The sequence below is a fragment of the Canis aureus genome, chromosome 16 (assembly GCF_053574225.1).
Source record: "Canis aureus isolate CA01 chromosome 16, VMU_Caureus_v.1.0, whole genome shotgun sequence".
NCBI classification, from domain to species: domain Eukaryota; kingdom Metazoa; phylum Chordata; class Mammalia; order Carnivora; family Canidae; genus Canis; species Canis aureus.
In genome coordinates, this window is record NC_135626.1 from 40,830,018 (window position 1) to 40,844,630 (window position 14,613).

The 14,613-nt window shown below is 56.2% G+C and overlaps 3 protein-coding genes across 10 annotated transcripts; 2 read left to right on the top strand and 1 right to left on the bottom strand.

Moving 5' to 3' along the window:
• The first annotated feature begins 657 nt into the window (after positions 1–657).
• On the top strand, positions 658–4,883 carry COASY (Coenzyme A synthase). Of its 3 annotated transcripts, none has more exons than XM_077853311.1 (10): positions 658–803; positions 1,229–1,939; positions 2,550–2,764; positions 3,028–3,159; positions 3,289–3,478; positions 3,563–3,627; positions 3,814–3,898; positions 4,065–4,162; positions 4,254–4,400; positions 4,498–4,883. In XM_077853311.1, exons 2-10 carry the CDS (start codon positions 1,240–1,242, stop codon positions 4,546–4,548), a joined length of 1,683 nt encoding a protein of 560 aa, XP_077709437.1. In that variant the 5' UTR covers positions 658–803; positions 1,229–1,239; the 3' UTR covers positions 4,549–4,883. The 3 variants fall into 3 exon arrangements, with proteins under 3 accessions (XP_077709437.1, XP_077709436.1, XP_077709435.1); XM_077853310.1 differs by having other exon boundaries at positions 797–850; XM_077853309.1 differs by lacking the exon at positions 658–803 and having other exon boundaries at positions 812–1,939.
• A 537-nt stretch (positions 4,884–5,420) lies between these two features.
• On the top strand, positions 5,421–9,985 carry MLX (MAX dimerization protein MLX). 4 transcript variants are annotated; one of them, XM_077853316.1, is made up of 8 exons: positions 5,421–5,574; positions 6,097–6,242; positions 6,618–6,707; positions 6,968–7,074; positions 7,336–7,435; positions 7,624–7,723; positions 8,076–8,277; positions 9,187–9,985. In XM_077853316.1, exons 2-8 carry the CDS (start codon positions 6,104–6,106, stop codon positions 9,241–9,243), a joined length of 795 nt encoding a protein of 264 aa, XP_077709442.1. In that variant the 5' UTR covers positions 5,421–5,574; positions 6,097–6,103; the 3' UTR covers positions 9,244–9,985. The 4 variants fall into 4 exon arrangements, with proteins under 4 accessions (XP_077709442.1, XP_077709439.1, XP_077709441.1 ...); XM_077853313.1 differs by having other exon boundaries at positions 5,451–5,574; positions 6,097–6,133; XM_077853312.1 differs by having other exon boundaries at positions 5,459–5,736; positions 6,097–6,133.
• On the bottom strand, positions 8,780–14,571 carry PSMC3IP (PSMC3 interacting protein). Of its 3 annotated transcripts, none has more exons than XM_077853317.1 (8): positions 14,417–14,571; positions 14,223–14,323; positions 13,934–14,023; positions 11,623–11,734; positions 10,969–11,114; positions 10,803–10,856; positions 10,647–10,706; positions 8,780–10,568 (listed from the first exon to the last, which is right to left on the bottom strand). In XM_077853317.1, the coding sequence occupies exons 1-8, from the start codon at positions 14,448–14,450 to the stop codon at positions 10,512–10,514; spliced, it is 654 nt and encodes a 217-aa protein (XP_077709443.1). In that variant the 5' UTR covers positions 14,451–14,571; the 3' UTR covers positions 8,780–10,511. The 3 variants fall into 3 exon arrangements, with proteins under 3 accessions (XP_077709443.1, XP_077709445.1, XP_077709444.1); XM_077853319.1 differs by having other exon boundaries at positions 10,647–10,728; XM_077853318.1 differs by lacking the exon at positions 10,803–10,856.
• Between the last annotated feature and the right edge of the window lie 42 nt (positions 14,572–14,613).

Below are 14,613 nucleotides of genomic sequence, written 5' to 3' on the forward strand. Positions count from 1 at the left end.
TAAACTGCACATCCCTGGAATCTTGGAAATTGGTTTCCCTCCCTTTTGAGATCTCCGTGGACAAGTGACTTGAAATATCTCCTGATGGCAACCTGGCTTCCTTTCCCCCAGGGAGGCTGCCAATTCCAGCCTTTCCAGCCCCATTAGCTTCACGGTGGACCCTTGCCACTAGGTCTCTGTCCCTCCTCCCCTTTTCTCTTGTCTGGAGACCATCCTCTGGCGATTCTACTAGCTTCCATGCAGAGCTCTCCTCTCTCCTTCAAACTGGTGCTGGGTGGTGTGGAGCGCCCCACAAAGCCACAAGACCTCTGTCATCACTTCCTTTGTATGTTCCTGGAACATGAGGGCCTCAATGTCCCCAGCTGTTAAATGGGGACTTGGACAGAGCCGTCCTGTGGCCTCCTGGACGGTGCCGGGAGGTCTGCGGGGACTCTGAGTCCTGATTTAAGTGCTATCCCGAGCCCCCCACGTCTGTAACTTATTAAGAGGAAAGTCAGGTGTTAGTTCTGCCTCTGCCTCTGTTTCCTGGGTAATGAAACCATTCCCTTCTCTCGAGTCTAAAGGGCATCCACGAAGCGCTTCCGGGCCCGCCTCGCCCTCCACGGCCCAGGCCCCGGGGGGCGGAGATCAGGAATAAGGTTTCCCCCGCCTGCCCCGCCTCCCAGCTCGGCCCCGCCCCCCGGCGGGACGCGCCCCTCGCCACACAAAGTCTCGCGAGATCCCGAGGCGAGGGGAGACTTTGGCCTTCTTGCCTTTCCGTAGCTCGGAGGCGCAGCTGCGGAACTGTTTCCGGGTCGCAGCAGGTAAGGCTCCGCGGCGGCGCCAGCGGAACGTAAACCTCTAGGTCACAGTAAGTAGGGAACCGGTGCGAGCCTGAGCGTTTTCCTCTAGGCCCCTGAAGACCCCGGTACGGCCTGGCAGGAGGGCCCGGGATTTCTGGGTCCCCAGCCCTGTGACTCAGGGACCCTTGTCCAGCCTAGCTTCCCCGCCCAGGATTTCGATTCAGTTCAGCGACTTCACCGCAGCGTCTGAGAAATGTGGAAACCGAGGCCAAGCGCCTAGCCCCGAGGCGCCATGTACCAGGCCCCGTGCCCTCCCCCGGGTTCCTCTGGATCAGCACAGACCCCGTCCCTACGCCAGGTCCCCTCCCTTGGGTCCAAGGCCCAGTCTTCAGCCTCAGCACATACCCCCTCAGTCACCCACGCCCCGTCTCCCTGGCTGTCCGCAGGCCTGGGCAGCATGGCCGTATTCCGGTCGGGCCTCCTGGTGCTGACGACGCCCCTGGCCTCCCTGGCCCCTCGCCTGGCCCCCATCCTGACCTCGGCGGCCCGGCTGGTGAATCACACGCTCTATGTACACCTGCAGCCGGGCATGAGCCTCGGGGGCCCAGCTCAGCCCCAGTCCAGCGTCGTGCAGGCTACGTTTGAGGTCTTGGATTTCATCACACACCTCTACGCTGGCGCCGACGTCCACAGGCACCTGGACGTCAGAGTCCTGCTGACCAATATCGGAGCCAAGAGCGCCTTTCTCCCTCCCCTGTCCAGCTCAGTCCAGAACCTGGCCCACCCACCGGAAGTGGTGCTGACTGACTTCCAGACCCTGGATGGAAGCCAGTACAACCCGGTCAAGCAACAGCTGGAGCGATATGCCACCAGCTGCTACAGTTGCTGTCCCCAGCTGGCATCGGTGTTGCTGTACCCGGATTATGGGCCTGAAGAGCTGCCCACGGAGCCCCTGGATGTCCTCTTACCCTCCACCATCAGGCCAGCCTCCCCCGTGGCCAGGTCTCCAAAGCAACCAGTGCGTGGCTACCACCGTGGGGCTGTGGGTGGTACCTTTGACCGCCTGCATAATGCCCACAAGGTGTTGCTCAGTGTCGCCTGCGTCCTGGCCCAGGAGCAGCTTGTGGTGGGAGTAGCGGACAAAGACCTGTTGAAGAGTGAGTGAGAGAGACCCTGGAATAGAGCAGGGGAGGAACCCTCAGAACCCCTTAACCTTGCCCCCAGGGTATGACTGAGGAAGAATGGAGCCATCCTTTACTTCCCACCCCTCCCAAATGTCACAGTGCCTGGCACTCAGTTAGTGCTGAGGAAATTATGTTAAATGAGTAAGTGTAGCTTTCTCATTGTGTGGTTTAGTCACCACCCAAATCAGAATTCCCCCACACGTGGAGCCAAGGAGTCTGCACTTTTAAGAAGTTCTTCCAGTGATGAACCCTAAATGGATGAGTGGGTTGTAGGTAGTTGGGCCAGAGACACAGCAAGAGGGGACTCCTGATTGGGTGGTTTTTGGGATTCTCCACCTGACTCTGATGCTCTCTTGCACTGCTAGCTCCCTGGGCACAGGCCAGCCCTTGCCATGATAACTGTGCTTGCTGGCTGCCCCCTCTTATAGCTCCTCTGACACAGAGCACTTCCCAGCTTGGCCCTTTCTTCTGGCCATCGACCCCCCTCTGGAGATTGGATGCTTAGGGACAGTGTTCCCAAATTTGCCTGCACTTTCCCTCCCCAGTAAAAAGATCTCATTGTTCTTTTGGGCTCCTTCCCCAGGCAAATTGCTCCCTGAGCTGCTCCAACCCTACACAGAACGTGTGGAACATCTGAGTGAGTTCCTGGTGGACATCAAGCCCTCCTTGACTTTTGATATCATCCCCCTGCTGGACCCCTATGGGCCCGCTGGCTCTAATCCCTCCTTGGAGTTCCTGGTGGTCAGCGAGGAGACCTATCGTGGGGGGATGGCCGTCAACCGCTTCCGCCTTGAGAATGTAACCCCTGAGGGAGACTGGCAGAGGGCGTGGATGGGGATGGGCAAGGCCACATGGGGGGTTGTTGGAAGTACCACGACCCTAGAGGAGGGAAGAGAGGGCTTAGGGTGGTGAGGAAGATGCAAGAAGGAACTGGTTCCCAGTTTGCCCTTGGACGCAGGCTCTATCTCTGGGGCATGTAGGGGAAGGATACAGGGACAGCTCAGGTGTCACTGTCATTCTGTCCCTCCTTCCCCTGTCCTCACCCCTCCTCTTTTACCTAGGACCTGGAGGAGCTTGCCTTGTATCAGATCCAGCTGCTGAAGGACCAAAGCCACCAGGACAATGAAGAAGACAAAGTCAGCTCCTCTAGCTTCCGCCAGCGAATGCTGGGAAACCTGCTTCAGCCTCCATATGTATGCCTGCCTTCCCTCTCTCTCCCTTCTTGGGTGGGCTGGAAGTGCTGGAGAGTAAAGACTGAAGAATTCAGTCCCAAGCATGAGTCTAAAGACCCTAGTAACTGGTTCCTTCTTCTCTATCTCCAGAAGAGGCCAGAGCTCCCCACACAGCTCTACGTGATTGGGCTGACGGGCATCAGTGGCTCTGGGAAGAGCTCAGTAGCCCAGCGGCTTAAGGGCTTGGGTGCGTTTATCATCGACAGTGACCATCTGGGCCATCGGGCCTATGCCCCAGGTGGTCCTGCCTATCAGCCTGTTGTGGAAGCCTTTGGAACAGGTAATACCTAGGGAGGGCTGGAAGTGTCCTAAAGTGAGGAGACAGCCTGGCCTCCTTGCCTAGTCCTGTGTCTCTGTTGTCCAGATATTCTCCATAAAGATGGCATTATCAACAGGAAGGTCCTAGGCAGCCGGGTGTTTGGGAACAAGGTAAACACACTCCTCTCCAGGGTTTTTTCTGCTGCTTCGAGACCCAGAAGTTGGGACCTAGTGGCCGTCTCTGGTCTGCTCCAGAGTGCGACTTTCCACTCATCTGTTCCCAACTACCTCTTCCTTCAGACTGGCTCCATCTCCAAGGGAAGGTAAACTGCCCATTTCCTCTGTTTCCCTCTTCAGAAGCAGCTGAAGATACTCACGGATATTATGTGGCCAGTTATCGCAAAGCTAGCTCGAGAGGAGATGGATCAGGCTGTGGCTGAGGGTGAGTGGGAGTGATGATGGGAGCAGCCAAGGGGGACATTAAGCAGATTCTCCTGGGAGCTTCCTGACCCTGAGCCAGACCCTCTGCTTTCCTGGGATTAGGCTTCATTGGCTCTCTGGTAGCAAGTGGTGGTGTGCTGCTAGCAGTGACTGGGGTCTCCCCACAGGAAAACACGTGTGCGTGATTGACGCTGCTATGCTGCTTGAAGCTGGCTGGCAGAACATGGTGCATGAGGTGTGGACCGTTGTCATTCCTGAGACTGAGGTATCTGGACCCCATCTCCTGCCACATCCCCACTGCAGACCCTCAGCCTGCTCCGAGCCGGGAGGCTGACATAGGCCTTGTCTGTGTCAAGGCTATACGACGCATTGTGGAAAGGGATGGCCTGAGTGAGGCTGCGGCTCAGAGCCGGTTGCAGAGCCAGATGAGTGGGCAGCAGCTTGTGGACCAGAGCCACGTGGTGCTGAGCACTTTATGGGAACCACATGTCACCCAGCGCCAGGTGGGTGCCAAGGGAAGGGCTGGGTTGTGGGGAGGAAGTCTCCAGTGGGTGCCTGCCTGACCTTGTCTTCTTCTCCAAACATTCCGACGGCTCACAGGTGGAGAAAGCCTGGACTCTCCTGCAGAAGCGCATCCCCCGGACGTCGTAAGGTCCATGGCTGACATCAAGTTCTCTGTGGGGCCAAACTGGCCCCTGGAGCTGCCAAGAGATTCAGCGGTGAGGAGGAATGGGCGCTACAGTGCTCCTCCTAGCTTGGGCCTAGAGGGCTGAGCCAAACTGAGGAGGGCAGGGCAGGACCTGATGGAGACGCAAAGCCTACCCAGCTTGCTGGGGTTTGGCCATCACTGCGGATGTGGCTCATGGGGGAGCAGGCCCCTCTGGCACTGGTGCCTACTCTTGCCCACCGTGTCTGTTGTACCTGCGGCTGCCTGCGGCCAGGGCAAACACTGAACCTGTAACAGAATTAAAGGTGAATGTTGCCAGGTGCCGCGTGTATGGTGTCTGCCTCTGTCCCGAGGTCTCTGGAGGCGGCGGTTAAGAGCACGGCTTTCGAAGCTAGCCAGATCGAGGTCAGCCTGGGCCCTTTCACTGACTGCTTTGGGAGAAGCTACAGACCTTCTGGTTCCCCGGTTTTCCTATCTGTAAAGTAGCTTGGCCAACAGGCTCTCTGAAAGCGTTTCTCCCGCTGGTCTCCTGCCAGACGCCTGGCTGCTTGTCGGAGGACCGGCCTTCGCTATGCTAGGCGGGGCCTCTGCCCTCACGGAGCCGGAGCCCGGTGGGGCGGGGTCGGCCCAGGTGGCCCGGCCGCCGCCAGGGCCCGCACAGCGCGTGCACGCAACTATCGGCGACACTGGATGAGCCTTTTGATGGGACCGCATTTTACAGAATGTGCCTCACGTTGCGGCAGGAGGGACGCCGACCCCGAGGGAGCGCAGGGACGGACTCCGTGTCCGCCCCGGCGCCAGCGTCCCCTGCCCGGTGTCCGAGTCTCTGGGTCGCGCATGCGCGGCCCTCGCCCCGCCCTCCGCCTGTCGTCCCGGGTTGGTGGGTTCGGGTCACATGGGTGCGCCTCGCCTCTTCCTCGCGGCAGGGGGCTCGCCCGCGGGCTGGTTTCCGGTTCGGTGGGTCGGAGATGACGGAGCCGGGCGCCTCTCCGGACGACCCCTGGGTCAAGGCAAGCCCCGCGGGCGCGCACGCCGGCGAGGGGAGGGCGGGTCGGGCTCGTGCACGTGGGGGGGCCGGAAGACGAGGGGATTCCTTGCAGTCCCCAAAGGTCCCCCCGCCCTTCGGGCCCCGGGGCTGCAGAGAAGACAGCTCTCACCCCGCGCGTGCCAAGGTGGGGAGACAAGTGACGCGTGTGTGCACGAGTGTGAGGGGACGGGGTTTGGGGGCTGGGAGGTGCTGGAGCGGGGTGGGGGCGGACGGGATCCTGCGGAGGGGTGGCGCTCCCAAGGCCTATCGGCTGTTGGCTCGCGGGGCAGTCTTGCAACCGCCTGTGCACCCCAGAGGTCTGTGTGTGTGTGTCTGTGTGGACACGTGTGGACGTGTGGACGCGCGCGCGCATCCTGCCATTGCCTGCGCACCCTGTGGGGGTGGGGCGGGTCTGGGTAGGGGTGTGTGTGCGCGCGCACGCAGGGAAAGGAGGCGCGGTCTCAGGCCGGGGTCTGATGAGCGTCTCCTTTGCTTGGTGACGCAGGTGGAATATGCCTACAGCGATAACAGCCTGGACCCCGGTGAGTGTCTCCTCCACCGTCTCCAGCTCCCTGATGACACTCCCGCCACAGCCCTATAGATTCCCCTGCTCTTGCCAGCCACACCTGAGCACAGTCCACTGTCCCCGAGGCGAGTTCCTGCCCTGAGACAGGGAGGAGCTGCAGGACAGGGGCAGGAAGGATAAGGGGACACCTAGTTCCCTCTGCTCTGAAGCGGGGAAATGATGACAATAGTGACAGCTAGCCACCCTCACCCTCATTGTGCCCAGATGCCATCTTGTGAACCAGTGATATCATTGCAGGCCCACGGAGCAGTGTGGACACCAGGGACAGGCGCATTGCAGCATGGCACAACAGGAAGTGATGATCCAGTATGGGTGGCTTTGGGGTTGAAAGGGAGAGGTCAGCATTTAAGGATCCGGAAGCCATTGTACCCACAGGTGTCTAAGGGTGTAATGGTGTTCCTCTGCCCTACCCCTTAGTGATCAGGACCTCTCTTTTCCAGGGCTTTTTGTAGAAAATACCCGAAAGGGGAGTGTAGTGTCCAGAGCTAATAGCATCGGTTCCACCAGTGCCTCTTCCGTCCCTAATACAGGTAGGCAGCCACATGCCCCTACCTGGGGGGGGCCTCAGATATACCATCATTTTAGTATATTTCCTAGACAGGAAGCTCCAGTCATCCACATGGGAGTGCTGGAGGCCTAGTGTTAGACATAGGGTCTCCCTGTTTTTTTACCTCATTTAGGACCTTAGGTTCTTCTATCCATTTGCTGTCTCTGGGCACCGGTTTTTTCTTCCCTGCTGGGCCCCACTGGGCCTCAAAATGACCTCTTCTGCCCCCAACTTTGAGCGTAGATGACGAGGACAGTGATTACCACCAGGAGTCCTACAAGGAATCCTACAAGGACCGGCGGCGGCGAGCACATACTCAGGCTGAGCAGAAGAGGAGGGACGCCATCAAGGTGACTGGGAGGCCTGTGGCTCCACCAGCGCAGGAGGGCCCTACAGGCTTCAGGTCCCCTCTGCCCTGACCTCATCAGACAGCCCCAAGCATCTGGGGTGTGGGGTAGTTGATCTAGTCCCTTGACATGACCACCACCCTCCTTCCAGCACCCCAGCCTCTTTGTGAGCATGGAGTTCAGTTCGCAGGAAGAAAGCTTTGTGCCCATTTGCCTTAATTCCTCAGAGTTAAGGAAGCCTTGTCTCCCCTCCTGTCTCCACAGAGAGGCTATGATGACCTTCAGACCATCGTCCCCACCTGTCAGCAGCAGGACTTCTCCATTGGCTCCCAAAAGCTCAGCAAAGCCATTGTCCTACAGAAGAGTATGGCCAGGGAGCGCACTTGGGAGTGGTTGGGGCCAGTGGGGCTGTGCAAAGGCCAGAGCCTTGTACCCACTCTTGGCCTGGCCCTGGTGGGGTGGTGGTTATGAGAGAGTTGGAGCATGGGGGGAGGTGGGGAAATAAAGGACAAAGTCTTGTCCTTCCGGTTGACACTTGTGTGTCCACCCCAGCCATTGACTACATCCAGTTTTTGCACAAGGAGAAGAAAAAGCAGGAGGAGGAGGTGTCCATGCTACGCAAGGATGTCACGGCCCTAAAGATCATGAAAGTGTAAGGGGACTGCTGAGCTGGGGGAGCCAGGGCTTCTGAGGGGACCCGGGCTGACTTCAGTTCATACCTTCCTCTCGTTCAAAGGCCACATCAGATAATACAGGACAGATAATACTCTCACTCTCTTAGGCGGCCACTTAAGGCGGGACTCTGTACCCCAGCCGTCCCTGACACACAGCAGATCCTCCAAGTGCCTGTGGGATTCATTCACGGAGGGCAGGGTGGAGAGAGGTCACCAATTCTGTCCCCGCAGCAGTATCTAGCTGGGGCTGGATACAACCCCATTGCTCTCCGGGAGCCTCTTCCTGGGGGAGGACCTGGAGTACCTGAGCCCTGTTCTGCTTGCTTTCAGGAACTACGAGCAGATTGTGAAGGCACACCAGGACAACCCCCACGAGGGGGAAGACCAGGTCTCTGACCAGGTCAAGTTCAACGTGTTTCAAGGCATCATGGACTCCCTGTTCCAGTCCTTCAATGCCTCCATCTCTGTGGCCAGCTTCCAGGAGCTGTCAGCTTGTGTCTTCAGCTGGATCGAGGAGCACTGTAAGCCTCAGGTACGGGCTAGCAGGGGTCGTGGGGTGGGGGTCTTCTACCCTCCTCCGGGCACAGTGGCCCAAGTCATGATTTGTTCAGCAGGAAGGCATCAGCTTTTAGGTTTCTTGGGGGTGTCTCCCTTTTTTGCATCCTGGCCCAGGCTTTCCTGTCAAGGTTTTTTTTTTTTTTTTTTCCCCTGAGAGACAGAGAAAGGCAGAGACACAGGCAGAGGGAGAAGCAGGCTCCATGCAGGGAGTCTGATGCGGGACTCGATCCAGGGACTCCACGATCATGTCCTGAGCTGAAGGCAGACGCTCAACCGCTGAGCCCCCCAGGTGTCCCTCCCGTTAAGGTTTTGTTTGGCGAGACTGAGCTGGCCCCTACTCCCACAAGCCTAGCTCTGGCCTTTCTCAGCCCACGTTATGGCTGCCAAGTGCACAGGCCCTTATCATGGCAGCAGACTCACTTGGCTTGTTTGGAAAGATTCCTGGCTGCCACCCCAAGGCCCACTGAAATAGTTTGCCTTGAGGTCTGTTGATTATCTGTAATGGGGCAGTGTGTTCATGCTGTTGCACTGAGTCTTCTGCTTCTGAGGCCTGGTTACCTTCTCTGAGGCTTGACTTGCATCTGAGAGTCTGACTTTTTTGTTTCCTGACATTTTCTGGAAACAACTTAAGCATACTGCAACAATCAGCGAATCTCGCACTGAACACTTAAATGCTGCCATTCCCATTTCTATTTGCTTTTCCCCATAGCTATCCATGCCTCCATCCCTTTCCCCCTGCTGTCACGGGACATTTCAGAGTAAACTGTAGAAAGCAGTGCGGCCCAGGGGTTTTTTTCTGGCACACCTTGTCTAGGAATAGGTCACTTAGCTGGTGCTCTGTCCTCACCTGAGCATCACATGTCTCCCTCTGCTGCCCCACCAGACCCTGCGGGAGATCGTGATCGGTGTTCTGCACCAGCTGAAGAACCAGCTGTACTGACCTGGCTCCCAGAACCTGCAGAAGAGCCAACAAGAGGCCTGAGTCTCCTACTTGGCCACAGAGCTACCGGGCTTATGAGATTGGACTGTGATACTGCACACTGGTCCACTGGTTCTCGGTGTTTGGTTCCCCAGCACCCCCTCATCTTCAGCGGGGCTAGGGTATTTTATGAAAACTTTAATTTATTATATTGACCACAAAACTCGAGCCTGCTGTCTTTCCCTCTCTCCATAAGAGTCCTTGGGATGGGGGATCTGCTCTGGGGACCCCCCAAGAGCTCCTGGCCTCTCCCCTTCTAAGCCTCAGATTTTTGCTCCTATCTACACATATCTGGAAGCTACTATTTGCATTTGGTTTGGTCTCTTGGCCCACATTTAGCTATTTTGGCAGTAGTTGGACAGGAAGAAAGGAGCACAAGGAAATATTCCCACAGTTATGAAGTGTGACAGCTGCCTGGTTGGCCCAAGGTGGGACCAGGGCTCTTCTGGCTGGCTCCAGGCAGGGCTGCCGGGATCCTGCCCTCACCTGCTACTCCATCGCCTCTCCTTCCTCCCCTACTGTGGGCACTGGAGGGAAGCGGCCTCCCTGCGTGCCCCTGCTCCTTCTACCCCCGTAGGCAAACTCTGAGCACAGCACAGAGAAGTCAAGTGTAACAGCACTACGTATTACAAGTTTTTTTTTTTTTTTTTTTTCTAAACACCAACAGTGCAATTTTATTAAAGTTACAATTTTGGAAAATGAACTGGGCCTCAAAACCATTCCTGGCCTTCCTGTCAAGTATATCTGGGTCTGTGCCATCTCCGTGCTGCCTGTATTTCTCCCAGGACTTGGGGCTGGATTGTAAAGGGTTAGAGATGTTATTTAAAGGCCTCCTTGGGTACAGAGCCTGGAGAAGTCTTGTTGAAGGCCTTGGGCTCCGTGTGTACACTGGCCCCTCTCTACCCTGTAGCCTTCCTCAGGGTTGTTATCTGGGAGGTTCGGTTATCCAGAGGAAATTAAGTATTTTTATATCAAATTATAATAAATATTGCCAGTGCTTTCCTTTAGCGTTGTTCCAAGTTTGAGCATTAAGTTCAAGCAACTAGAATGTGGACGATAAAACGAGTGTGACCGTCCGTCTATTGTGGGCTCGCTACTCTGCTCAAGTCCCTGTCCCAGCTGCTTTGCCCAAAGGCAGAAGGCAGCAGGAACAAAACAAAGAGCCGACCTGAAGGAGGCAGCCAGTCCAGGACATTTCTTTCCATTCCCCTGTCTTGCTGGAGGACCCCTCAAGGGTCTGGGAGCTTCACGTTGTAATCTTCATCTGTCTCTATCCCAACTTCCTCCTGGGGCAGGGAGACAAGTGAATAAGCCCTCCTTGGAGAGCACCCAGGGGAGCAAGGACAGGAGGGAGAACCACTTACAAAGAACTGCTTCTTGCTCTTGGGGTAGCCTTCCAGAATTGCATCAGATAGCTCTGTTGCCTGACAAGAAACAAAACCACCCCTTTTTAGGTGGGAGCACTGCCTGGCAGGTCCATGCTGCTGGGCTGCAGTTTCTCTGGTGGCTGTAATACTTACCATCCTCTTCCGCTTCCTCCATTCCTTGCAGTACTTCTGCCTCTCTCTGTACACCTGCACAGGGAAACAGCTGCCTCTAGCCCCCTCAGCCCACAGCAACTCCTGGGGGCAAGGTGTCTCCTCACTCCTTCCTGACTCCCTGCTTCTAACCTCCCTCCCAACTTACCTGTTCTTTCTCCTCTGGAGTCACGTGGTTGGAGGCTGCTTTGATGTTCTTCAGTCTCTCTCTGTAGGCAGCACATTCCTTCTTCAACTCCTGGATCTCCTTCTGCATCTCCGGTGTGGTCAGGGCACTAGTTAGCTCCTTCAGCTCTGAAACCATATCTCTCTGGGGTCACCGCCTACCCCTGAGGATGGGGCCTTGTCTTTCACAGTGGGCGCCCCCTGCAGTAGGAGACTGGCCCCCTACCTCGTTCTAGGTTCTATACACAGGGTCCAGAATGAGTTCCATATCTGGAAATGCTCAGCAGAGATTATAGCTTATCAAATTACTGGTTTATTCTAGTTTCCCTTCCTCTTCCATCTAGAAGCAGTGAGGCTGAACAATCCATTCCCTGTAGCCAGTTAAAGAAGTGGGCACAGAGGGAGTGTGGGCACAGGACGCTGATAATGTTAGGGAGAGCAAATGCATGTCTTGCCCATTTATATTCAAAAGCCGTTAGCCGTTCTAGATTTAATAGAATGCCCAGGGCAGCCCAGCAGAGAGACAGATTCACTGTTGCAAGACAACACTGCAGTCAGCAAACCATTCACCTAGTAATTCCAGACCTCCAGACTGACCCTGACCCTAGGGGCACCTTTGGGGGCTGCCCGGTCCTACCAGCCTCCATGTGGCGGCAGCTCTGCTGTAAGCTCTGCACCTTAGCGGTCAGGGCCACAATTTTGGCATCCAAGCCCTGGAGGTCAGCGTCGCTCACAGTGGCAAACTGGTCCTGCCAGAGATGAGAGGAAAAACAGAAGGGGGCTGATGTGAGGCACAAGGAGGAGGCGGGCAGGGGGTGTGGGGCAGCATCACATGCACGCAAGACTGTGGGGCTCCCCAACCCTCCAGAGGGCCTGGGAGAACAGTGGGAGGGTCCTTGTGAGAAACCATTCAGTTTAGTACTGACTCCAATGAACAAGGTATAAACAAAGTTAAGACCTGATGCTTTTCTTCAAGGGGCTTCTAGGCTGGCAGGATGCTGAACAGAGCAGAGATCTCACTTTAGTGGTAAAAGCACTCACTGGGCTAAAGGAATAAAAGGACAGTCTTCCCCAGGTAGTGATACCTAAACTACACACATTCCACAACAGGAAGAACCAGGACAGGTAAAGGGGCAGGTACTATTCAAGGGACTCCAGTATGAGTCTGAGGAGCCCGTCCCATGAGAGAATAGCTGCTACCAAGGACAGTGGGGGGCTGGCTGGTGGTGACGGTGAGCTGGTGAGGAGGAACAGGAATGCCAGCCTGGGCAGTGTGGCCTCTACATTAAGGCGAGGCAGACCTTTAGAGCAGCAGACAGCAAACTATAGTCTGCGTGCCAAATCCTGCCAGAGACAGGGTTTTGAAAACAAAAATTTTTTGGAGCATAGCCATGCTCGCTCTATGTACTGTCTGGGGCTGCTTTTGCTCTATAGTGGCGGGAGTGGTCAGGACAATTGCAAAGCTGAGACAAGAGACCATCGGGCCTGTAAAGCACAAAAAGATCAACGGTCTGGTCCTTTATAGAATAAAATCTGCACAATTCTCCCTTAGGGAATCTTCATTAGAGTAATAACACAATGAAACCTATTTTAGCAAAATTAGCCTTGATGGTGGTTTGGTTCAGTTAAACTAGTATTCGGTGTCTACTGGGTGTTAGATACTGGGTGGCTCAGTGGTTGTGTCTGCCTTTGTTCCCAGAGTCCCGGGATCGAGTCCCACGTCGGGCTCCCTTCATGGAGCCTGCTTCTCCCTCTGCCTGTGTCTCTGCCTCTCTCTGTGTGTCTCTCATGAATAAATAAATAAAATCATTAAAAAAAATAGACAACTGAAGATACCTTTTTAAAAAAATAGGTACTGGGGTGAGAGGGTGCTGCACAAAGGAATATGAGTGAGAAGTGGGGTCTTCCCTAGAAGAGCTGCAGTCAAGACAACCACAATACAGCAGCCCTCAACAAGGTAAGCGCTTAGAGAAGAGGCGATTAGAGAATTCAGAGAAAGTCTCTGGAGGTGATGTCTGAGGGAAATCCTGAAGGATGAGTAGGAGTTAGCTGAGCAAAGAGGCAGAAGAGGAAGAAGGGTCTTTAACGCAGGCAGAGGAAGGGCACAGGAGTACAACACATCTAAATGGTCTAGTACTGGTGAATGGACATAGACGGGACAGGTGAGGCAGGCGGCAGCCTGGGACGGGGTCCCCAAGTACCTGTCCCTTGTTCTAGGGAGCGCTAGTTTGAAGTAGGAGAATGGCACCAGATCTGCACTTACACAGACCTTTCTGGCTGCAGTGTTTAAGGTGATAGAGGAGGCCAGCAGATGTTGGGGAGGGGTATCACCAGAGATGAGGAGGACCTGGGCTTGAGCAGCAAGGACAGGTGGAAAGGAGAGCGTAGACACAGGAAGGGGGGAACCAACTGGACCTGATGGCTGATGAGGATCTGAGGTCAGAGTGACTCCCCAGTCTCTGGGTTGGGGCAAGAGTGACTCCGCGGAGGGAGAAGCTGGAAAGGGAAGCCCATTCAGGGGAGGTAAAGAATTCTGCTTTAATGGTATTGACTTAGAAAGGCCTGGATGGCGTCCAGGTGGTGGTCTGGCCCAGAGATACAAAATTAGCATTACCTGTGTTGGGAGTGAGGGGTGGGGACAGAAGGCCAATCATCTGGCAGATGGCAGATCTAATCTAGAGGACGGGGAAAAAGTCACTTCCAAGCGGGAATGGATCTTGGCAGCAATCCAGCATCTGTCATCTATCATATCCCAATCTGGAAGTCTCATCACATCTGGATCACAGCGAAGGGAGTACCCACTTTGATTTAAAGGGTGCCTGGGGCCCTTTTCATGGCGCGAGTCAGTGACTTCCGTGAGGTGCCTCAAACTCTCCCAGAGAGAGTTCATTCTAGAGAAGGCCATTGACCTCATGTCGGGGTCTGACACGGGCACAGGTTCCCCTCACCTGGTCCGCAAAATAGATCTTCTGCTTGCCGTACATCTTCTCTTTGATTTTGCCTTGTTGGGCCAGCTGCTCCAGCGCCTTCACCACCGCCTGGCAGAGGGGAGGGGTCGGGCCATCAGAGGAAAGACTTGCGGGCCGGCGCAGCGGGGGGCATCTCAGCCCGAGACCAGGGAGCGCCAGACACGCTTTAGGTAGGAAGCCCGAGGCTGAAATGGCAGCCTCGAGGGGGCAGCACCCCAGGCGGGTTCGAGGGGCCCCAGGGGGAGGACTCTCAGGGGACGCTCCTCACCGCCTTGCCCAGGCCGTGTTCCCGCTGCAAGTTCCCGAACACGTCCTGCGCGCTGTAGGGCCGGTTCTGCTCCTGCAGGTACCTCAGGAGGATCCCGGGGGCTACGAGGAGACGGGCCAGGGGCGAGGCTCACTCAGCCGACCCCTCGCCCGCCCCCCCGCCCGGGCCTTGCCCGCGCCCACGGTCCCGTTTACCTCCCGCCGCAGCCTCTGCCCGGCTTTTACTCATGGCCTTTTCCCGCCGCCAACTCGGAAAGCCGGACGTTGCAGTTGCTCGGGGCAACAGCTGCTTCCGGCGCCGAGAGGGGCGGGCCGCGGGGCGGCGGGCGGAAGGGGAAGTCTTCGCGAAGCACAAAGCGACCTTTCTCGGGATCCGTAGTTCAGTTCGGAGC